General features: G+C 37.9%; 1 protein-coding gene across 1 annotated transcript in view; it reads left to right on the forward strand.

Moving 5' to 3' along the window:
• The first annotated feature begins 6,297 nt into the window (after positions 1–6,297).
• Positions 6,298–26,090, forward strand: part of LOC128855084 (neuroendocrine convertase 2) — a 129,090-nt gene continuing 109,297 nt past the window's right edge. The window contains exon 1 of the mRNA XM_054089697.1: positions 6,298–7,197. Within this exon, the coding sequence (XP_053945672.1) occupies positions 6,952–7,197 (246 nt within the window). The 5' untranslated portion in view covers positions 6,298–6,951. The remainder of the gene's footprint in view (positions 7,198–26,090) is intronic.

Here is a 26,090-nt window from a genome sequence, read left to right on the forward strand (position 1 = left end):
GAGAAGGCGAAGCATCTCAGGATAGCTGTTTGGGGCCCGCCATGTAAAAATACACCATAACAAAGTAGCGGTTTGTCGATAGCGCCTCCTTTGTATTCTCTACATCGTGTACTCCAACACTTAGGCTGAAATAAGCACAAAAAAATGTGGCAAGCGCGATTTTATTGGGTTGTTCGGAAAGTAATTTCGTTTTTTTGTGGATATATCGAGCTTCAAGGTTAAATTGGCTTGAACAGCATTTTTGCCTTTTCTATAGTAAAAAAGTAAAATATAACGAAAATGCTGCTTATTGCTCTCCATATTTAAAAGGGCACCGACCAAAAACTACTGCGTAAAATCAATTGAACTTATTCACACACAAGCCTCAAAACATAGGTAGATATAATGACAATGCAACTTAAGTGTGAAGTTAGCTGGGGGAAAATACAATTAAATCCTCTGTCGGGAAAAAACGAAATTTTGTTATAAAAAACGAAAATACTTTCTGAAAAACCCAATAAATATCAACTATTCAACGCATACTAGTGGAATCAAGCACTCTTCACAGAAGTAGCCTCTCAAAACTGCTATAGAGCGAAATATCCAAAATACCGAAGTCACCCCTGCTGATCTTGAGAACTGGAAAATGAAGTAGAAACTCAAATAAACAATTGAAGAACTGAATCAGTATTCAGCTCAAATTAATCTTTGTTATTGTGCAATACGCATGCGATTATATATTCAATTTTATTATCAGTAATAAGAGGATAAAACATTTATAGACACACGCGTTTTTCTGTAAAACGAATCCATAATTAATAATATTTAACAAACATTTTATTAGAATTATGTTTACAGGCCTGTTTTCTTTGCCGCCATCCATTTCATTTAGTTCTTATTTTGATGTTTCCCCCATAGCTTCGGAACACGCTCATGCATTTGCTGTCCAACAGCTTATATGTGTGCGTGCCGGGTGACACACGTACTTGCTTCGTGTCACACATACTTGTTGTCGGCTTTTGCATGATGAAAATCAAAAATTTTAGATATTAGCGTCAAGCACACATATAAGCTGCTGGACAGCATGCATGAGCGTGTCCCGGAGCTATTACATTCGTAATAATAATTATCGATAACACCGAAAACACAGTGTTGTATGTCAAAAAGTATCGTTATTATCTAGGATTATTTTATAATCTCAGATTTTGGGAGAGAAATTTTATATGGGAAATCGCGCTTTTTAATTACGGATTGGGAGTTAAGCGCGAAAAAATAGATCATCTACTTATATGTGAACGTATTATTAGGTAAAATAGTAGCCTTGGCCGTCTAAGTGATTTTGTCCGAAAAAAATTAGCTTTCATTCGTTATATAGAGAAAATAGGCAACATCGCCAAAGAAACAAACTAGCAACAGATGAACGAAAATTTGGAGATACTTGAAACTTGCACTTTATTAAGATTTAAGATTTAGAATTAATTAGGCTAAAAAAACTGCGTACCCAAAAATTTTCTAAAAATTCTAAATAAAAAAATATGAAATTTCAATGGAAATTGGATGAATGTTGAAAAACTTTGCACACCGTTTGTATTTATGTAATTTTTTATATACGAGGTGGCGCAAAATTAATAAAATTAGTAATTTTATTTTTGAATAACATTTTTACCAAAAAAACAAATATATATTTTAAATCGCGGTAATTTTTATTTTGACCTTTATACGCTCCTTTTCTCGTCTGTTTATATACTGCAGCTGTCTAATTTACAAATGCCAAAAATTATTGACGAACGACGTCATCTGGAAAAATTAGAAATATTTCAATGGGGTGATTAATTTTGCGCAACCTTGTATATATTTTCAATAACCACCCTCAACGTCCTTTACTTATTTTTTTACATAAATATTTATTTTCCCGAAAGTATTTTCATTAGTGACTTAACCGAGACTTCGTTAGCGGAGCTAAAGAACAATAATATCGAAAATTAAATGTGTCATCTGGTATTAAATGACTCCACATACAGTAGGTTCTGTATTTATGCGGTAGATACGTTCCGCAAGAAACAGCATAAAAAAAGCTACTAGTTCTATAGTAAAACTATAGATACGTTTCAAATGCTAAAACCGCACAAATCTGAAATAATGTAATAAAATCGCATAAAAAAGGGCACTAGTCCCATATTATAGCTATAGATACGTTCCATAGACCGCATGAATCTGAAATAATTAAATAAAATCGCATAAACAAAATATTGTATTTTTGAAAATTATATCTTTATTTAAGAAACGTCAGAATGGAAAAATAAATTTAAGTCAGAAATAGAATCAGACAATACCCACATGTTGCGCGTTCGTTTAGGATTTGGCGTAAAATCACTTTCGTCACTTTAGGAAATGTACACGTCTGATCTAGATAGTTATGCAGGCGGTTCCATACTTGTAGGGTTAGCATTTCTGATGTAATCTGTGATGAGTTTTTGCTTAGCTGGTTTATATGTACAATTCCCGATAGGTCGACATGCATTTTGTAATTTAAAAAGAAACCGCACTATTTCAAAACCGCATAAAAAAAAGCCGCATAAAAACAGAACCTACTGTACTTAAATTTATTATGTGTATTATACCCGGAATAAATTTCATAAACATACGAGTGCTAAAAAAAGCTTAAAACGAGCTCTTTGGTTGTTGATTTGCATCGTTGCTAACATCCTTCTATCTCTGTGATCTTGGAAATAATCAAAAAGGTTAAGCGAATTGTAAGAAAATTGTCCTGGATATTTTTCACGATATTTTGGTGATGAGATGAATTGAAGCGCGGCTTATGCCGAGAGTGCTGAATTTGTTTAATATCATCACCATTTTGTTGTCGCTAAAAATGCTTTCTGTGAATCAAAAAGTCATCGAACGTGGCTAAATAAGCGTTAAGGTGGAACCCGTTCCAACAAGCAAAACGTAAGGTTAGAAGACCCCGTAAGACCTGGCGAAGATCAATCGAATCCGAAATGGTAACTCTTGGCTTATCATGGAGCGAGCTGAGAGTTTTAGCGCAAAACCGTACTCGCTGGCGATCTGGAATTGTTGACGCCCTATCATCCACAAGGATTTAAAGGAAAACATATACATATATATTATATATATATATATGTATAAAAGGAAAACATATGTAAAATATATATAAATGCTTTCTGTGAATTAAAGAGTAATCGAAGGCATCAGCACTGGTGGCGAGACAGTGAAAAGAGGCCAGTAATCATGGGATTGAAGCCTCTTTGACGAGCCGAAATTAAAAAAAAGTACAAGAATGCCAATTAATTTCCTTTGTTTGCAGTTGTGTGGCCGACTCCCAATTCGCTCTATCAAACCAAACAGTAAATAAGGAGAATTATGTGATGTATTTAGAAATAAACGATTGAGGGTTAATGCTAGTCGTAGTAGGTTGGACTCAATTCGTCTTGGGTTGGATTGCTCGTGGTTTTTTCACCATGGCACTGCACTGATCGACAAACAAAAAATTTTCCAAAAACAAAGAAAGAACGTTAGTATTACTCCCAAGCGCCTTATTTAGCCCTGACTGTTTTTTCCCACTTGGTAACTTAACACCTTGCGCAAAGCGTTCTGAGAAGATTGAGTCTAAAAAGAGTAGAAGCTGAAGGCCATGGTAAAATCAATCGATAAATATTGTTTGTATTAGAAATACATGTTGGAATACAAACATGTATTGGTTACCAAGGAGTTTTCTTTAAATCGTTATTGACAAATTCCGGATATTTTTTATACAGAAGCATATACGAATACTTACGTTATTGTGTTGCATTGTAGTTTCGAACTTTTTCAGGTTTCGGCAATTTTTGTTTAGGGGGAAATACGCTTCCACACACATAATAAATATGTACCTACTTATATTTGTGAAATTATTTGCGTCAGTGTGTGTGAAAAAGCGTGTATATACAAAACAATCGCATTCGCCGACAAGCGAACAGAGGAGAAAAGTGCTTTGCATAGCAGTAAAAATACCATTAGTGCAGAGGAAATAGGGGCGGTAGACAAAATTGGTGACGTCTTCGTATGTATATTCGCCCGATGCTGTCAAAACCAACCACTGCTAATAAAATCTGCACGACAGCCGCTGCTAATGGAAATGAAGCCAAATACTGTTTACTATATAAGTAAACTTTTAGATAAGTATAGGGTGTTTTTGTAGCGGTTGTTTTTCATTTTGGCAGCACCGTTGCTTATGTGAGACAATCTGACGGATCATTTGGTTTGTGCTCTGACGTAGATTGACACCAGTGAGCGATTCTATGTAAAGTTTTGCAAGTTTTTCAGAGATTGATGAATATTTTACTGAAAACTGGTTTATTTGTAATCTTATACTCAAAAATACGAACGTCCCCTACAAGAAGTAAACTCAAAAAAATTTTGAAAAAAAAACTTTCTAATTTTAAGATTTATTTAGTGTTGAGAATTTTGTTGTAGAGTTATTAAAAAAATAAATAGACATCATAATAGTATTTAAAATATATAAAAACAATGTTAACAGTTGTAGCAGAAAAAGACGGAATGAATGGTATAAGCGTGTACAGAGAATGGCGAAAATATCAATGACAGAAAAGCTAACAACTTCGAGACGCGCTGGTCCATCTGCAAAGAGATGGCGAGAATGTTGGACATGGTTTTATTATAGTATAGAAATTTATAATATAATATTTGCTATATCTGTTATGTTGTATGCATTTGTAATACGTAAATTGTTGTAAAACATGATTTAATCCTAAAATAAAGATGATGAAGAAGAAAAAATAAAAAAAACATGTTTAGGAAAATACTTTTTTTTTTTTAATTTTGAGGAAAATATGGTTTTCTCATTTTTTAAAAGTACCCTTCTCAGATTATTTTACTATTTTTATTAATTTTTGCAATCATCAATCATATTTGACACTTGTGAACTAAACAGCTGCAAGTGCGTAAAGGCCAAATTGAAGATTTCGATCACTCAAAATCATTTTTCACTTTAGTTTTCAATTATTTAAAAACAAAATTAAATGATTAATTTTGCGCCAACTTGTACTACCCTGCACTAATTTACATATGTATGTAGCGACGCCTCGATCATTTTGCGAACGGATACATATACGAGTACATAGGCTAGCGCCTCGCCAGAGCAGTATTTTGCAATGAGTGTCTATAGTGGACAACAGTTGGAGCTCTGTCCGTCTACCATATGGAAGATTTGGCGAGAAAATTTTGGAGCTGAAAATAGTTGAAGTCGCATATGTTTGGTGAATGGGTAGGCACAAAATTGTTGCTGATTATCATTATTACTAACATTTTTTGTTTCGCTATAAGATCTATTTTTAGCTCAATGCATATCTAAAGAAAAAAATTTGCTGGATTTAGAGTGTTGAGAATCCAGAAGTTATTATTGAGTTGTCGTTACGTCAACAAAAAAAAAAAGCTCACTTCATCGCATTTTATACGACGTCAACTCCTGCCCTAGATTGCAACTTTCAGACAGCATTTCTTTCGAGTCACCCTGGCTGAATGTTCGAAATAAATTTTAAAGTCTAACGGTTTGAAATAAACTTTTAATAAAGTCAACACCTTGGCTCTATTGGCCTGATATTTATGTATTTTATTCGGTTTCAAAAGTTGTATACTTCTAAAAACACCCTTTATATGCACACATATGAACATGCTTACGTGTGTATGTGAACGCAAAAATATACTAATTTGTTTTCGTCTGCTTTTAGGTTTTGTTAATGCAGCTTCTTGCTGTTTTCGTATGCTTTGACGCTTTTGGTGCGCACATGTGTATGTACTCGTATATTACGATTATGTGTGAGCATACACTTAGGCGCAATACCTACCGCAAGAGGAAAGTGCGTGGCCACGCATACACCGCGCGTACCATTCAACCGACTAAACAAATGCTGCGAATATTGAAGTGTTGCGGAGTTACTCCAGCAATTGACATTGAAGTCCTGTGAGGTGGTAGGGGCATGAACGCTGACAATCGCTAAACTGAGCAGATGATTTCGCGTCTGCATTGTGAATGAAGTCCGTTAACCAAACAACATCAGGCAGGGTAGGCAGCGCAACACAACAAGTGGGGTTGGATGTCTGAACGCTGAACACTTTGGCAGCAGGTTTGGTGGTTAGAGGTCTCAGGAGTACCATTGTAATGTGAGCTTTTTTGAAAGCTTTTCTGCTGCATTTGCAGACATCGTTTTGCTTTTTTTGCGGCAGCTGCTTTCACTGTTTGGTATTCATTATGGCGTTCGCTGAGCGAAAGTTGAACAGTTTCGTTTGGTTAGTGTAGCAGTTAAGTTCGAATTTACGGCTAAAAGCGGCACATAAATTTTACAGTTTGTGAATAGAGAGAAACTCAAGGAGGAAAGAGAGAACTTCCAAAATATGTGGTGGAAGTTGTAGTATAATTTAAACGCGAATTCACGAAAACTTATCACCAAAAATTAATAAAAAGGAACTTTGTTGCATACTTTTTGGCATTCCACCATTGAATTTTTCAGAATATCAGCTGTTTGTGTGAAGAAATATAAAGAATTTGCCACGCTGTACGCGCTCATTTTACGTGTATGCATTTTAGTTAGTCTCAGCTAAATTTGGCAAGTGTCAAAAATTATGTCTGTATAATTTGGAGCAGTGTTGCCCACCTAAATTCCTGTTTACATGGCGAGAGAGTGAAGTGTGAAATTGCCACTGGTGAAAACAAATTAGAATAAGCGCACAATTTACATCACGCGAACAATAAAAATATTGCCCTAAAACACAAAAAAACACAAAAAACAAAAACAACAACATAAATAATCATTAAAAAGCGTGACACAGTCGACGTCATCAACGACGATAGACGATAAACAATAATTATTCAAACAAATAGGCATTCTTCGAGTGAAACAGAGCGGCTCTGGAAAGCGTCGCAAAGGCAGAAGTAGGGATTCCGATTAGTGTGCAATGGTATTTGCTGCATGGTGCAATCCTTCGGGCGCACTAATGTTTCTGGCATGCTCGCTAACATTGGTATTCGCTATTAATGTGCCCACCATAGCGGCCACGAGCGGAAACGGTGCTCATGCCACGCCGCTTAATGGCAGGAATGACGTATTCACCAGCTCATTTTTGGTGCGTTTCAGGCGCAGCGTTGACAATGACTTTGCTGGCGAAGTAGCAACGCGCTATGGATTCGATAATATTGGACCCGTAAGTACAAAAGCAGATAAAGCAGAGTACAAACTGCCTTAAAAACTGTGTCTTTTTGTACATATCGATTGGTTAATTTATAGGATTCCTTAGCCTTAAAGTATGCAGCTACTGCTGTTGCTGAAGTTATGTGTACGTATGTGAGTACGTACGTATATTTTGTGCATTCATGTGTGCAAATCGCTTGAGTTTTAAGTGTTAAGTGTTTTTGTTGTGATTTTTGTTTTTCGCCTGCGGGAAAAATCAATTTGCTTCCAGTAACTTGCAACACTTGCACCAGCGACACACTCTTTAACCCTTGAAATGGTGAACGATACAGCGTCGAAGTGAGCAGAAGCCAACAAAGCAAATAAAATAGCATACCAACCAGAAAATATATAAATAACAAGGAAGGAAAATAAGAAAAATAAGGAAAAAATAATGAAAGTTCAAACGCGTCAAACGCATACGTATGTATGTAAATATGTTTATATATGCGCAAATAAGCATGAACACACACGCACTTATATATGCTTGTGTACCGCCGCCAATGCACAGAAATATGAGTGTGTGTGTTCCATCTTTGCATTCGTAGGTATAAGTGTGCGATTATACGCGCGTGTTCAGCTGGATAGGCATACAAAAGGAGGGGGGCGTGAAGATGTAAAAACTGTTGGTGGCTTAAGGATTTTTATGATTTTCAACGAATTTGCGGTGCTGGGGAATTTGTTTTGCATTTAAATTATTTTTCTCGTTGCTTAGCGTATTATTTAGCATACTTTTCGGCACTTGTGCCCTATTTTTATCAAAGTTTTTGTTTTTAGCAAACAAAGGTATGATGCGTATGTCTTATTATTACATTGGAAGATAAGTACCCGCGTGTTTCTTGATTTTTGTTTTCTTGTTTGCGCTTTTGCACATAAAGATATAACTTTCGAACAAGTCCCAATAACGTTTGTTGTTGGTTTCGATTCCTAGAACATCGAAATCTATAAACAAAAACTGACAGTTTAGAGAAAAAAAATCAAACCAGCTGCTCTTCAGCTACTAAATGTTAAACGTGCCTTGCTCAGAATCGAATAATGATCATTATTCCGATACCGCTTGAATGTTTTTCTATCGAATTATTGCCTCTGCGTCGTCGTACTCGTTATAAACCTTTTCTCTATACATTTTTCTGCGACAATGTGGAACCAATAGTTTGAGGAACATTGTCATCTCGATCTTACTCGGTATCGCATTAGGCAGGTACATGAAATGGTTGAAATACCAGTCTGGCACTCCCCAAGCAGCACCATTTTGATACCATTAAGAGACATCCACCAGGCAGATATCTACAGCCAACCCAGGCTGGTGAAGATAGGAGCAACCATTGACCTTAACCATTTAGCTGCCAAACACAGGCATTTACAGAGAAACTGCTCAACAGTCTTCTTCTCTGAAAGGTCCGAACAGCTTCTGCAATGGCGGTTAAATGGCAAACCTAGCTTTTCTGCGAGTTTGCCGATCGTCAAATGGCGGGTAAACACAGCTACGAGTTTGGGAATTGAATGGCTTGGAGTGCCCAGGACTTTCTGCGTCCTACATCTATTGGACTGGGGCCAAAGAGTTTTCAAAATAGCACATGAAGAAATAGAGTTCCATCTTTTTTGTGCTTTCCCGAGAAATAAGTTGTGCAATTCTCCTTTAACAACAGTCAGAGGGATGCCGATGACCGGGTAAGATATCTCTGAGATCAATTTAATCGATCTGGCAAGCTCATCAGCAATTTCATTTCCCTCTATGTTCCTATGTACTTTAACCCAGGTCAGAGAGATCAGAGAAATGTTACCTGCATACCTAAGAGTTTTGATTTCTTTCTTACAGGAGTTGACCGGTTAGGATCTACACCATGGCATAGTCAGAGCCTTGATCGCGGCTTGACTATCGGAAAAAATGTTAACAGCTGATTTAGAGAAAACTCCTGTTCTGACTCTGTTTGGCCGAGCTCCCCCTCCTATTTGTGGCGTGCGTCTTGATGTTGTTCCACAAATGCAGGACCAACAGTTTTAAACCGACTCCGCATGGCAGATACTTTTTATGAGGAACTTTTTCATGGCAGAAATACACTCGGAAGTTTGCGAGGCGACCGCATTTTCTTCATTTTGGTCTTTCACCGAGATTCGAACCTACGTTCTCTCTGAATCCCGAATGGTAGTCACACACCAACCCCCGGCCGCCGTAGGTGACCAAATAGATATAATATTATTGAATAAATAAAATTTCTTTGAGAAAATTAAAAAGTAAGTTTACTTTTTGAACACATTTCGTATTTCATTGATACAGACAGACAAAAACTTAGCGATAAGCTTGAACAAAAAACAAAAACTATATGTTGAAAATACAAGGACTTCTCATAAGTACGAGTGCCTCGGAAAATTGTGTATAATGTCTGAATGGGATGTTCATGTACGGAGGTTTGAGCCTACGTACTCCTGAATGGTGCAATGAAGATGCTTATTGATTTCACGCTCAACTAAGTCCCATACATAGAAATAAAAGGGATAAGGGTCTGGGTACTTAGGTGGCCATACGTTCGGGGTTATGTGGTTCTGGAATTTTCCATCCATCCAAAATTGTGTCGCCATCGTTTTGTGTGAAGTAACAGAGTCTTGCAGAAAGATGTATGGGCTGGCACTGCTCAATCCAGGGTTTCGCTACTGTCTTTAGAACCTTGATATATGCAGCAGAATTCACTTGAAATCCTTGGGTAAGAAAATGTGGGGGAAACTTCGTGTGTGTGACCACAGGAACCTCTGTAGGATTGGACCATAGCCACCTGTCATATATGTGGTTGGTCTTTTGGCCTTGGTTAAGGCGATTCAGGGTATGTAATTTTGTTTAGAAGAAGTTTTGATTGGATAACTCGCTGTTCACGTGTTTGTTTCGACATAAACTGTCTTCTGCGCATAACGTAGGATTTATATCGGAGATCTTCATGAGCAACTCGACGGATAAGTTCCTCAAAAGAATTACGATCCTTCGTAAGGTCCCTCATTGATTTTGAAGACTCTCCGTCAATGATCGCTTGTAGTTGTTGAATGAATTTTGCATATCGGACAGTTTCAGAATGTTCTTCGTGTCTTTTGCGTTTTGCAACAGATTCTGCATCGCCGCCTGATGCTTCCAATTTATAAACGAACGGGCGCGCATAAGGAAATTAGAGATTTTTAAACCGGTGTGATTTGTATACCGAAGCGACGATAACTGCATGTCTCTTCATTTCCTGAGTCAAGTTGTACAAGTAGTCCTCCCTGTCTTACCTGAAAAATAACAAAAAGAAAAATAATGGTTACGGGAAGTTATAGCCACATATATGCATGTCCCTCTACTACAGTATGCCCCCTGTATTCAATATTGCAATATTTGTATATATTCTGAGTTTGAACAAAATTGGACGACATTGGCAGCGCCACCCAGCACATCAGTTTGCAGTTATGTCACGACATGAAAAAAAATTAAAAAAAAATGTATTGAAATCCATGTAGTATTTTTAATCCGTTTGCTAACAACGAAACTTGCCGTCATTTTATTTTTATTTATATAATATTTTTCATTTTTACGGAAGCGGATTAACGCAATCTGTAGAAAACACTTTTATGTATGAATTAATTATTTAAATGCAATATAACGGTTTCCTTTACCCTTCGATGTTTTCACTGAAATTGAAAATTTTTTTTTAGTATTATGTGCACCATTTAATATTTTATAAAAAAATTATGACCTTTGAAAATTACCAAAGGATACCTGTAGATATAAATGGTTGCGTCAACCAATTACGAGTCAATAAACCGAAAACCCTTGTATTCGCCGACGTTATTTGCTTGGTTATGTGAATTTCATATGCGCAATAGGATAATCCATACACAGCTCCACTGAGCTTAGCAGACTTTTTTACATTGGGGTAATGGTTGCTTGCCAGTGTTTGTGACAGAATACCGCCCACCACAAGCGTAAAAATTCGTAGGGTTTGTACAAAAAGTACTCAATATTTTTTACTGACAATGGCTTTATTACATAGAAAATAAAATTTTTTGATAATCATCTGTATTAATTATATTCTTATTATTTTATATTCTCTCAAAAAATTACCGGGAGTTGGTCAATAAAATGCAAAATAATTGTTTAATCATTAAAATTTATTTTGTCGCCATAATTAGGCACCATTCAAAGCAATACACACATGCCAACGATTAGTCCAGTCATCAAAGCACCTTCTAAACGCGTTTGAAGAGATCTTCTTCAGCTGCTTCAGCGAATTTTCCTTAATGGCCTCTATCGACTCAAAGCGGCGTCCGCAGAGTGACAATTTAAGTTTTGGGAAAAGGCAAAAAGTTACAGGGGGCTAAATCCGGCGAATTTCGTGGTTGTTCGATGGCATTTGTCGAGTTTTTGGTCAGTGTTAAGTGTTGAGTTAAGTGTCCACAATATGATCCTTATGAGACGGTGCGTTATCATGGTGCAAGGTCCATGGGTTTTCTTTTCACAAATTGGGCTGTTTCCTACGCACATTTTCTCTCAAACGTCGCACACATTCCCAATAATATTTTTTATTTACCGTAGAATTTGGAATTAATTCCGAGTGACACTATCGTGATAATCAAAGAAAACGAGTAGCATAACATTCACTTTTGACCGACTTTGACGTGGCTTTTTGGGTTTCGGCTTATGTGGATAGCGTCATTCAACCGCCTGTTGACTGGTTTGCATGTCAAACTCATATACCCACGTCTCATCACCTGTTATGATGCGCTGGATAAACGTTGGGTCCGAATTCACTTGCTCAAGCATGTCTTCAGCCACCTGCTTCTGATGAATTACATGAAAGAAATTCAAATCTCTTGCAACAGGTTGAGCAGCCACGCGGCTCGTGTCCAATTGATGGTGTACACTGTTGCGAATGAATTCGTGAGACACGCTAAGGTCACGAGCTACCTCCCTCAAACTTAAATGTTGGTTTCCAGCACCATTTCCTTGACTTTGTCGACGTTTTCATCAGTTGAAGGCGTTGATGGACGACCAGATCGGGGCAAGTATTCCAGGACTTCTCGGCGCTCTGCAAAAGTCCTATACCACTTGTAGACCCATGTTTTTGTTAGCATAGGATTTCTGCAACATTTTCAACGATTCGGTACATGAAAACCCATTTAAAACACAAAACAAAACACATTCTTTGTTTCATATTTTTATCCATAGGGAAAATCGCAGAGCTGACCTGCGGTTGACTGATATAATTAAATGCCAAAAGCAAGCTAATTGACAGATCATGCTCAAACTCTGCGAGAGGACATTTGTATCAACATTTCAGCAAAAAAATTTAGACATCTGTATAACGCGCGCTTTTTAAATGAATTTTTAAATGAACATTTCGCGAGATTTTTTTGGCTAAATGTGTATTGAAGTGTCTTTTTGTAAGTGCTAACTCTGGGAATGATTTTCGATAAAATTTTTGGAATGGGTAATTTTGCACCCACACCATAAGATCGTTGGTGCAAGATAAGATATGGTGAATAAAAGTCCCAAGAAGATTCCTTAGGAAAAACTAGTATTATTAGCACCTTCAAAGTACTTTAGAAATTTAATTCAATAACGTATGAAAGTATAGCAAGAAAGCATACATAAATGCACTGCTTAACTCTAAATCCCCAAGCTCTGCTTTCTTTGCTCATATGTATGTATGTATGTATGTATGTCTGCTTTTTTTCCATTCTCATGTATAATATAGTACATACAATAAAACGTGCTATGCCGCAAGGCCAAGCAGTTTAACAGATTGTGCTTGCTTAGCCCAGCTGTACAACCAATATTTGGCTGCTTTTCAGATACAAAATTTAAGAACTATTAATTTGACTTTATTCATTAGGTAATTATAAAAACTGGCATTGAAAATGTAATTGGACGGATTCTTAAGCATTGGGAGACATTGAAAAGCTAAAAGATTCACCAATTTAATGGATAATTCTAAGACCAAAAGCTCTCTGGGTGAAATTTTTGCTACTTTAACCCCTTGAACAGAATTGTGTTTAATAGACCCATAGTGGATCAGCTGATCGCCACCCGTAAAATCGTTACCTGCGGTCCCGCTGCAATTCTGTTTCGGTCCTTAAGTAATAGTACTACTATATAAAGGGTGTTTTTTTAGAGGTTAGGTTTTCAAGATGAAATAAAACGTATATAATTTAATGTTATGGCCAAGAATTTAGCTTTATTATAAATATAAGGGTTTGCCATTATGTTTTAAAAATCATTTCGGGCAAGTGGCCCGGCTGGCTCGAATAAATTCCAGCCGAGAGGCCCATTTTTCGACCACTTTTTGCAGCAATTGGGGCCGTATGTCAGCAATAACGCGCCGAATATTATCTTCCAAGACGTCAATCGTCTCTGGCTTATCTGCGTAGACAAGCGACTTCACATATCCCCACAAGAAATAGTCCAGCGGTGTTATATCGCACGATCTTGGAGGCCTCGCCACAGGTCCACGGCGCGAGATAATGCGCTCACCAAAAGTTTCCTTCAATAAATCGATTGTTGCGTTGGCTGTATGGCATGTAGCACCGTCTTGTTGGAACCAAAGGTCGTCCACATCAACATCGTCCAATTCAGGCACGAAAAAGTCATTAATCATGGCTCTATAGCGCTCTCCATTGACTGTAACATTATGGCCGGCTTCATTTTTAAAGAAATATGGACCAATGATTCCCTCTGCCCATAGAGCACACCAAACAGTAACTTTTTGAGGATGTAACGGCGTCTCAGCAATGCCTTGTGGATTATGTTCACTCCAAATGCGACAATTTTGCTTACTGACATACCCATTCAACCAAAAGTGAGCTTCATCGCTGAACAAAATTTTCTTGTGATGCGTCGCGCGAACCGAACAATTATTTTCGTAATAAATTTGCACGATTTGCAAATGTTGTTCAGGTGTAAGTCTATTCATTATCAAATGGCAAACCAAACTGAGCATAAATCAAGTGACAGCTGTCAAAAAGACCATCTACCAAAAAAGGAGTGCCAACTTGAAAACCTAATCTCTAAAAAAACACCCTTTATTGTGCTAAGTTTTCCGGCTGTCCTATCAAATTCTTTGGATCTACGAACAGCTTTCGGTTCATTGTTGCAACTAATTCTTTCTTTTGCGCCTAATAATGAAGAAACGAAAATGGCTTTATTGCCTTTCAAAATATTCACCTTGGAAGTCAATACATTTCTGCATTCGCTTGAACCAATTTTCAAAGCACTTTTGCCATTTAGAAGTGGAGCTGTCTGAAGGCTTCAGCAGCTTCTTCAGGCGTTTAAAAATGTTGACCTCGCATTTTGTTTTTGATGTTCGGGAACAAAAAAATCATTAGGTTCCAAATCAGTGCTGTAAGGCGAAAGAGAGTTCGATCTTTTGAGTGCTCAAAAACTCTCTAGTGTGAGGCGACAAATGAGAACTCGCATTGTTTTGGTGAAATATGATTCGTCTTTGGCGGTTGGCTTTTCTGAATTCTCCGAAATCTTTTGGCAAATAAACCACTGTGCACAATTCAGAATTGAATTGTTTAAAGTTTCTCTAGCGTCGCAATTGAGACATGACCAGATTTTCTGAAAAAACAGGCGACCATTTGCTATGAGGTGCTTCTTCCGCGAGCAACTTTTGTTGGATTAAGCCTGTTTTGAAACACCCATACTGTCGATTGCTATTCTGTTTCGGGCACATATGCATAGATCCAAAATTCATCACCTGTTATGATGTCGTATCTTTAATATTTATTTACACCAATCGACACAATGAATTACTCGCAGTACCATTCTGGTAGGTAGGTTAGATGGCAAGAGTACCCCCGGTAAACTACAAGTGGCACTTACACTTCAAGTCGCTTATACGCTCCGTTTTGATACCATAATGCGGACGACAACCTGCGAAAAAATTTAGGGAAGAGGAAACCGTCTTCAGTCATCCAGTGCTGTTGATGTAGTCGAGGAGCGAAAAGGGATCTAGGCTGGAGAATTTCTTCAAGACATCTCCACAGGTCACGCTAAGAAATCTCAAGCGCCTAGCCGCCAGATGCGGGCATTTGCAGAGAAAGTGCTCAACGGACTCTTTCTCTGCAGGATCCCAACAGCTTCTGCAATAGGGGGGTACGGAGGAGAGGTTGTACAGAGGGTTGTATAATACGCTAACCAGTAGGCATATATGGGGTACCATCGCCAAAGTAAAATCTGCTAATTTTTTTTAGTAAAATTTTGCAATAGAGCGAAAAAACATCATTAAGTAACAACTACTTGGCTTTACACTTCGGTAGCTCGGCCTATTTGGATGTATGGAATACTTGTGTGATGGCCATAAACTCAAAAAGCAAGTTATAAGAAACTGCTAAGCAAGGTCCAAAGAACTGCGTTTTTATGCATCACCGGCGCTTTAATGACTACCCCAAATTAAGGGCTCGAGGTGGCCGCCGCTTCAGCGCCTTAACTAAATAATGTTCGGCTACGCAATAGGCAATTCAAGACTATTTCTCGTCAAGAAGACCATTGAGAAGAAGAAGAAATTTTTACACAGATGGATCCAAACTATAAAATAAAGTAGGCTATGGAGTTTTTTTGAAAGAATTAGGATTAGAATTATATGTTCGTACCACAGTACCACAACGAATCTACATATATGGTCTTAGTGACTTGGATATTCTAAACCGACTGCCTCAAAAATCTAACTTAACTAACCACTACTTACCTTATAATTTTAAAAATCTATGACAACCCTATGTATATGCACTCTATTTACTGACCTTACCAAACATAATTTTTTCGCTTGAGTTTTAAGTTATAAATGAAAAAAGAATGTCGTGCATTTGTAATATGGGAAAAAAATTATAAAAAATCAACGGAATTTTTTAGCAACTTCAAACTTGCACTTCCGTATACACAAATTTAATGGGCTATCAAACTGGGCACCAAAACTCTTTCTAGAAACTCCAACTATCAATCGTGGCGTTGGGATCAAAAGTTCATGGAATTTTTCTAATTTTTGTACAAAGCTCGAAACTTGAATTTTTATAGTTTTTACTAAATAATGAGCCAAAATTTTATAAAAAAATAATAAAGAATTAAAGCAGGAAAAGGAAAATAGTTAAAATCGTTCGAAATGTTGATGTGCCATCGTTGGACGTGGGATGTCGTTAATTATTTTGGTTGAAGGGTTGACTTAGCAGCTTTTATCGCGACGGCGACGCAATGTTCGTTCCTCGATTCTAGATTACCTCATGTAATTTTAATAATGAAAGGAAATTTAATTTCAATGATTACTTGTTGAAGGTAGTTGGCTCAATTTGAGCGAAATGAGTGACTGCTTTGTCAACGAACCGTTATCAAATGAAAAAATAAGGTCGCACCGCCATTCAATAGCTACGCAGAGGTTGTTTTTATATTTTTCATTTATCTTTCATTAGATTCGATTTTACCATTCTGCTACCGGACGCGAGTTTCCGTCGGTCGCACTTACTCATGCTGTCATGCACCGGATTGGTTTGCAGCAAATGTCGGCATTACCAATCGATGAGGTGTTTAGTGGTTGGGGTGCTTTTGACGCCACCCATTCGGATATTGTCGGCGATGTAAAATTGTATATACATATTTATACTCTTTGATTGCGCGCGGCTCTAAATATGTATGTAATCATGTAGTTGCATAGCTACATAGCAGCTCCAGAGTAGAAGCAATGACACAAATAGGTCAACCTTGGCTATGTTATCCATTGGAATACCCTCAGCATTTTACTTTATAACATCTATGTCAACATTTGTCTTTTGGCACAACTTTATTGCCATGTTTTTGTTTCAAATACTACAACAACATCTTAGTACGAATACGAGTACGAGTATATGAAGCGACTACAAGTACGAGTGCGAGTGCTTATTGCTTTTGCAATAATCCCAACTGTCGCTTTGTGGCAGTGGAAGTGTTGGTATGTGCCAACGTTTAATTTCCCCTTCTACTTCTGCATATTCTACAGTAGCAGAGTTTTCTTTGTACAAGTCTTCTTGAAAGATGCTGCAACTATTTAGCATTTCGATTAATTTTCATGAGGCATAAGCATAAGCTGGATGATTTTTTTTTCTCAGTTTTATTTTTAATTAAATGCGTGAATCCACTAATGCAAAATGAGAAAGAGAAGCAAAAGTGACAGCGTTGGGAATATGAGAAGTGCATACATATCTGAGCGTTGTCGTTTGCGCTAGCCTCAGCAGTATGACTTCGTTTTTCTTTTCTTTAAGATGTCCTGTCAGCTTTTGAGGAGTTCTTGGCAGTTGCTACGAATGACAGCGGCAACAAAAGAAGATAATGAATAGGATGGTTATGTGAGCTCTGAGTGCATCAGTGATTACAATAATAAAAGCAATATGAGCATGGTCGTTTGGTGTGATTGTGTTTGTTTTGTGATGTAAGTATAAGTAATATTAAAAAATAATTAATTTCCCCGAAGTAACAGAAGGTGCTTTTTGCCGACTTCCCGAAATGTCTTAATGGTTTGTCGTCTTTTTTCTATACTTAGTTTAATTGCTTTATTTGCTGTCTATTATCAGTCAAAAAAATTTATTTCACAAAATCTTATTGACGCTTAGAGCGGCAAGGTCTTATTGGAGAAGATTTAATTTTAAAAATTTAATCGCGGTCAGAACAACAGTGTAACATTGCGCTCCTGTTGTTATGTCCATTAAAGCCCAATGTGAAAAAATCTACGAAGATCGGCGTAAAACTTTTACTTTGGACCATATTTTAACGCTCCAAAAACAACAATCAATCGATTAATATCGATAATCACAATGCGCCAAGTCTTGGGAAAAGACCCGTGAAAGGAGAATCGACACACATAATTTTTTCGTCGATGGAACATCAAGACGCACGCCACAAGTAGGTGGAGGAGCGCGGTCACAAGGGTGTAAGCTGAATTTGATATCTTCGCACAATTAATACAGTTTGATATATTTTCAATACGTGGATTCATCACATTCAAATGCCATCATTGAAGTGACAGGTTTTTGCCGAAAATATCTGATGAATATTGTGTCATTTTAACTTTGGAGTGTTTTTGATGGATTGGCTCAAGATAACGAATGATTTCGACTGTCAAATTGTATTAGAGAAATGAAATCCATATGTATGCTATGGGAATGCGAACATACAGCCCGCGACAAATTGATAATCAACATTTTGGACAGTTTCGACAATTTTTTTAATGCTCATTATTTTTGTAAAAATGTACAGCTCTTTGTCTGGTAAACACAATACCTGTATACCTGTATATACATTTATTTAATTTCATAAAAAAAATCTGAAAACATATCATTCTAATTCCATGGCTTTTATTTGGAATTTCTAGGAAATTTTTTGGTATTTTATTATTAAATTGCTAAACCATTCCGTTTATTTTTTATATTCTTTTTCTCAACGGTGTAACACATTTTGTATTACTGGTAATACGGTTTTAAGGAGTTGAAGCAAGGAAGGTTTTTTATTTTTATATTTTTAATTCTGTAATGATACAAAAGAGGGAACTATAAGGCGATATAGTTGAATCCAGTACAGTCGGTCACTTATCATGGCCAAACTACACTGAGAATTACTGCCGTCACAACGACAGCCTACCTGTCCAAGCATGGTGAAAATACTTCAGAGGACAGAGCGATTTCCAGAGAATCAGCTGATTGGGGGGCGTCAATTGGGTTTATTTACGAAAAAACTGAGATTGTGTTGGTGATATACGAAGAAAAATCAGCACCGCCTGCAATCATATTGCCTCGTTGCCATCTGAAAAGCGACTGATTGGACGAGTGGGTGAATACGTGTGAAATGAGCGAGAAGAATCCGGCTGCCGAGTACCCAGTGACGTGGCGCCGAAGTTGCGCGCACAATTTTGTTTCTTACTATACCAGATTGGCCAAGCCTGAAAATCTATCATCCTTGACCTACTGTACAGGCCATCCAGATAGGTAGGTAGGTAAAATGGCAATAATACCACAGGCACACTTCAAGTAGCTCTTACGTACCTGTGCAAAGAAAATTTTTTTGGGAAGAGAAACCTTCTACAGCCAACCAGTACTGTTGATGTAGTGGAGGAGAGAAAAGGGATCTAGGCTGGAGAATTTCTTTAACTCATCCCCAAAGCGCACGCTAAGAAATCTCAAGCGCCTAGCCGCCAGAGCCGGACATTTGCAGAGAAAGTGTCCAACAGTCTCTTTCTCTGCAGGATCCCCTCAGCTTCTGCAATAGGGGTTCCGAATTCCAAGCTTCTCCGCATGAGTACCGATCACCCAGTGACCAGTGAACACCGTAATGAGTTTGGAAATTGAATGACGGGGGACTCCCATCACCTTACGCGTACTCTTTCTATCGTATTGGGGCCGTAGTGCTTTCGAAATAGCACACGATGAGACGGACCTCCATCTGTCTTGCGCTTTTTTAGAAAGAAATTGTGTAGTTCCCCTTTAACAATGGACAAAGGGACACCGATATCTGAGAGGGGGACAGCTGAAACCGGTTCTGTCGACCCCTTCCTGGCAAGCTCGTCGGCAATTTCATTTCTCTCTATATTCCTGTGCCCAGGAACCCAGATAAGGGAAATGTTTCCAGCACGATCGAGATGTTTGAGTTCCTCCTTACAGGAGTTCACCAGAAGAGAGCTGCAGTACGGCGACGACAGGGCCTTGATCACAGCTTGGCAATCGGAAAAAATATTAATGTCTCCCTCCCAACAGCGATCCCGAAGCAGTTTGCATTCCTGCAGGATCGCGAAGACCTCTGCTTGAAAAACGCTGCTCGTTTCCGGCAGTTTAAAGGAGACCGAATTCTGGCTGATTTAGAGAAAACCCCGTTCCCACTCCAGATTCCATTTTGGATCCGTCAGTGAAAACAGAGGTACCTATATCCGTGCCGATTCTCCCCTCTTTCCAGTCTTGCCTGCTCGGAAAGGTATCCCTAGCACAACCCGCAAATCCCAGTTTGCGGGTGGAGAGATCAGTGCGAAGAACAGAGAAGGAAGGGTAAATCTGCTTCAAGATGTTATTATGTCCTACAGGAAATTGTCTCCAGAGGCCAATCTCCTTCAACCTAATAGCGCTCTGAGCAGTAATGGATTTAACCTGCAGATCTACAGGAAGTAAGTGCAGAATAACGTTGAGCGCAGCAGTGGAACATGTTCTACAAGCACCAGTAATGCCCACACATGCAGTTCTCTGCACTCTCTCTAGTTTAGTGGAGTTGTAGCCCTTCTGAAGAGCTACCCACCAAACTAGGCAACCATATGTCAAAATTGGCAGAACCACTAAGTTGTACATCCAAAGTACGACATGTGGCTTGAGACCCCATTTTTTGAAGAACATAGATTTACAGGCGTAGAAGGGTATACTGGCCTTCTTAATACGCTCCAGTGTAGCTTGAGGTCAAGTATTACACCAAGATACATGACTTCCGATGCGAGTGTAAGACACTGGTTGTAGGTCATCCAAGATGAATGGAAAAATTACAGAAGTTGCTCATGTACGAAGCAATTCGACGTGACTCGAGGCAAATGCTTGAGTTTTATCGGAATTACTGGATATGTTTTAATCGAAGCCTAGTTATACTAACTCTTCTACTTTGTCTACAATTACTTGTTCGGCAGGTCTGTTCGGAAAAAGAACAGCGCGAAGGAAATACCGTATTTCGCCATGGCGATGCAAGTATTCCTATATTGGTCTAAGCCTCGAACCTATTTGACGCACTAGTAAGCCCAATTATTGGACTATCTGCCATGCAACTGCGATTTGGCAGTTGAAGCGACTACTTTTTATTCCCACACATCTAAAATAATTTGCGTGCCCAAAACCATTCGATGCCTGAAGAAGTAATTTTTGTATTGAAACCCCTTTCTTGTAGTTGCCAACCCAGGAGTGGGAAAAGAGGAATGAACACTTTTTCAAACGCATGCAAAAACGTACATATCAGTTTTCACGGAGCGTAACTGGAAAAACATTAAAAAGTAATTTTCGGCGATAAATATTTTTTTTTGTTTTTGTTCTTTATTCCCTAAATATAAAGGGCATATATCATCATATATCCATTTGCCTGCATAATTTGTATCGTTTTTTTATTTTTTTGCATTATTTAGGTGATTTTATCACCCAATATCTAAACTATCGCACAATTTGCAAATTCTTGTGTTTGGACAACGTCACTTACTAATATTTTTTTGGCGTTTTGTCTCTTTTTTTTAGATACAGACGTAATCAAAGCGAAGTCATAAATATTTTGGCAGCAAAAGGAAATCAATACTTTTACATAATATAAATAAAAAATACATAAAATAGCATCGATAAAAGCTAGACTGAAGTAATTCAGTTCCTCATTTTATTTCAGTTATATATTTATTTGTTGAAGCACATTCGAGCATTATGAGCAATGTTAGGATCTCGCCAATCAATAGAATCAGGCATCTCTCTCGAACGCTTTCGTTAGTACAATACTTATGTATGTATGTATTGTTATAAAGCAACAATGCCTATTTAATTTGTCTGTGCATGTGTGTGATAAAATGCTCTTCTGTGGAGTATCCAGCAAATAAATTGATTACAATGCATGAGTGCTCGTAGGCCCATCAAAATATAATTTTCACATATTAAGTATACATATACATGCATACGCACATAGGTATAGTATGTTTATAGATACATGGTTTGCAATAAGTACGTTGATGGATAAATCTCGTATAGCGATTAGCGTAATTGAAATTGAGAATTTTACAGAAAGAGAGGACACGCTTATACTAGTGTCCTAAAGTAGCATTTTGTGTTCGAAATGGATGAACAAAACTCTTGTTTCGTCTGGGAGAGTATTTTGCCATTCTTCTTCAATAATTCGCTTCAATTGCTCGCTATTTGTTATTGAGTGTTTCCTGATTTTTTTCTCCAAAACATCCCACAAATGCTTGATGAGACTATGATCCGATGACTGGGGGGGATATGGGAGCACAGATTTATTGTAAAGCATATGAGTTCGTATAAGCTTATACATATGTATCTATGTTTAAGGTCATTGTTTTGCAACACACCATTAAAATCCAAGCCGATACCCAGTTTTCCAGCACTTGGCTTTAAATTAGCTTTTAAATGGATAAATATTAAAATCTGTCCATAGTAATTTCGACAAATGTAAGATTTCCTACTCCTCTCGCTGCCAATGTGTCCAAAACCATTTATTTCGTTACACACATCCGTTGTATCCTTTTGATTTTGGGTATTTTCTGATGTATTGCGGGTTAACAATTTGCTCGTCCACTTTCCTATGTATACTAGGGCGGGTCGATTTAAAAATCGCTCATTGCTCTGTAAAAATCGTATTCTAGGGATCAAAATAAGAAACTTTGCCGAAGGAACCATACCTCTAAAACGAATTCTGATGTCCCCCAATTTGGGTCGAACGAAAAATCCCACTTTGACCCATTTAGAGTGCTCCAATCGAGCCCAAATGTATGATCGACCCGCACTAACTTTGGACGGCCGATCCACCCATGCCAGTGGCACACCCCCTGGAACTCCACGGGGGGTTCCCCATACAATCATTTCAAAATATCACCATTTTTGGCCTTGACATGAGAAAAGAAACTAAACAGTTCGACCCAAATTGGGGGACATCAGAATTCGTTTTAGAGGTATGGTTCCTTTGGCAAAGTTTCTTATTTTGATCCCTAGAATATGATTTTCACAGAGCAATGGGCGATTTTTTTGCTTCCCCTCAAATCGACCCGGCCTAATCTATACATATATATATATATATATATATATATATAATTGGCGCGTACACCCTTTTTGGGTGTTTGGTCGAGCTCCTCCTCCTATTTGTGGTGTGCGTCTTGATGTTGTTCCACAAATGGAGGAACCTACAGTTTTAAGCCGACTCCGAATGGCAGATATTTTTATGATGAGCTTTTTCATGGCAGAAATACACTCGGAGGTTTGCCATTGCCTGCAGAGGGGCGACCGCTATTAGAAACATGTTTTTCTTAATTTTGGTGTTTCACCGAGATTCGAACCGACGTTCTCTCTGTGAATTGCGAATGGTAGTCATGCACCAACCCATTCGGTTACGGCGGCAGCCCATTCGGATACGGCATATGTATACATATATAGGGTGATCAATTGATTAAATTGAAATAAAACAACGAAAATTCAAATTGGTTGGACAAACTTTATTATTTTTGTGTAGAACAATTTCTGATATTTATTTGTTAAAAATAAGTCCTTTCCAATGTTGGCCACAACTACGACTTAATTCGGCCATGCGTAAACACCAATTTTGAATGACTCGTTGGACGACTTTGGTCGGTATTTTGTGAACAACTTTAGTAATGTTGGCTTCCAATGCCTCAATCGATGCTGGTGTATGTACAAAACATTTCGACTTTACATAACCCACAAATAAAATTCCGAATGTGTGATATCACACGATTTTGGTGGCCTATCCACTGGTCCGAGAGGAAAGATAAGTTGCTCATCGAAACGACGACGCAGTACATCCATTGTTTCAATTGTTTCACGGACTGTATGGCAAGTAGCGCCGTCCACCGTCTTGTTGGAACCAACTGCTGTGGAGGTCACTAGCTTCAATTTCCGTCATCAAAAAGTAGTTTATCGTGGCGCGATATCGATCGCCATTCACTGTTACATTGGCGCTAGTCTCGTTTTGCTAGAAATATGGGCCGATGATTCCTCCAGCCCATAGGTTGTTTATTTTCAATGGATGTAATGGCGGTTGGTTGGTTCCTGAATGGATTCGGGTTGATCTTTAGCCCAAATGCGGCAATTTTGCTTATTGACGTAGCCATTAAGCCAATAAGCAATGAACACTCTTCACAGAGCGTGGATGTTCGTAATATAATTGTACGATTTGTAAACGTTGTTGAGGCGTAAGTCTTTCCATAATGAAATGTCAATGAATACTGGAACAAATTACGTATTTACTTTAACAGTAGTCACGCGTGATCTCTCAAAAAACCCTATTGGAGAGAGTACATCCAATCTGATCATTCGTTATTTGTATTACATATGGTATATTTGTTATATACTATGTATTGTAATTTTTAAACTACTTTGCTTGGAAGATGTGTTGACTGCATTTACATTTGTAGACCTATAGTGCAAGAGCTACAAATATGTATTCATATGAATGAAATGTGTGAAAATGTCGCTGATATGATGGATGGGAAAAATAAATAAATATTTACATATATAGTTAAACGAATCTTTGCTTTACGATACATATTTTATGACTGATAATAAATTTGTACTGACATAAGAGTTGCCATTTTAGCTAATGGCGCACTAACTCATACATACATACATGTACATAACAACGACTCTATTTGCGTAAGTATATCCGTCATATATACATACATACGGATATATAATCAATACTCATATCAGCCCACGCTGATGTATACGCGGCATTGATTTCCTTATCAAAATCAGTACGCGTGTAATGTTTGTTTAGTCTTTCCCTCTTCTGATTTCCATTCTTATACGATTTATTCATCGCCTGCTTTGTACGGGCATTAGCATCGTCTCATCCAATAAGTACTTATGCATCAAACAAACTTCTGTTATTAGATCATATAAATCAGCTTGTGTACTCTCAGTTTGTTCTAATCCCACTAAGCGCATTTGCTTTCAATTCTCAAAAACCGTATTCTACCAACTTTTACTGTAGCAACTGCCGGCAATGTATGGGCGTATGTATGTTTGTATGTATGCTTGGTATGTACATTGTTTCATTCTTCTAGTGTGATACATAATATTGTTGTTCAATTGTGCGCTCTTGAGTCTCGCAAAGTTCTTCTTTTTGCATTGTTTTACCTGCGTGATGTAATCTATTCGTGATAACAAAGCGATGTTGGAAATCCTTTGACGCGTCTTTGAAAATCATTGATGCAAACAATCTCACCTGTTGGATGAAAGTTGCCGTCGTGAGCGCTTGGCGGCGGTTGATGTGATAACGCCCCAATACGAGTACTACATGAGTGCGTACATTTGCACGAGTATGAGTATGTGCGTGCTATTCTCTTTTGAGGTTAGATTAACTTCATAACTGTTGAAAATTCGCCAGCAACATGAGAGAAAGCGAAAAATTAAAGAAATGTAAACAAACAAATTTAAAAGCATCGTTCCAGCTTAGATTAGGTTGAACTGATTAACTTGGAGTTCCGCATAGACCGGTTCGGTTCATAGCAATATCAGATGGAGCTCATTAGTTATGCATTTTGAAATGGGTGATATATAAATATTGCGAATTTAAAGAGACATTTCCAACGCACTGCTGAGATATGTTCCAACCCATCAAACTGTAGTGCCTCCAGATATTTTAAGCGTGTTTTGAATAACGCAAAACATCCGCAAAGCACATGCTCTACAGCTTTCCTTGAGCCCTGCTCCTTACATTTCTTGCATTCCTCGCAATCCGAGACTTCCGTCTTATAGGCATACACTGCTACTGGGCTATGTCCCGTCAGTACGCCTATCATAGTTCTCAAAATTTCTTCGTGTCAGTGATAGTATATATGGAGTACGACTATGATCGTCTTGTTAACACATGATCTTAACATTTCTGCAAGTGGACAGACTCGGTTCCATCATGCCCTGAATTTTCTGATGATGTTTTCGTCTAGTTCGTTGTATAATATTTGTATGGACTTTAGTATTTTATAGACAAGATCCAAGGATAGAGCAACCCCATTTTTTGCTATATACTTATAGCATCGCGCCAGAAGCAAGTGGCGAATTTGATAAGAAAGATGTTTTTGTACATAATGATACTCGTGTAACGAATTTTATTCATTTTAACAGGTTTTACTACAACCCAGTATT

This window comes from Anastrepha ludens, chromosome 2 (genome assembly GCF_028408465.1).
Source record: "Anastrepha ludens isolate Willacy chromosome 2, idAnaLude1.1, whole genome shotgun sequence".
Taxonomy (NCBI): Eukaryota; Metazoa; Arthropoda; class Insecta; order Diptera; family Tephritidae; genus Anastrepha; species Anastrepha ludens.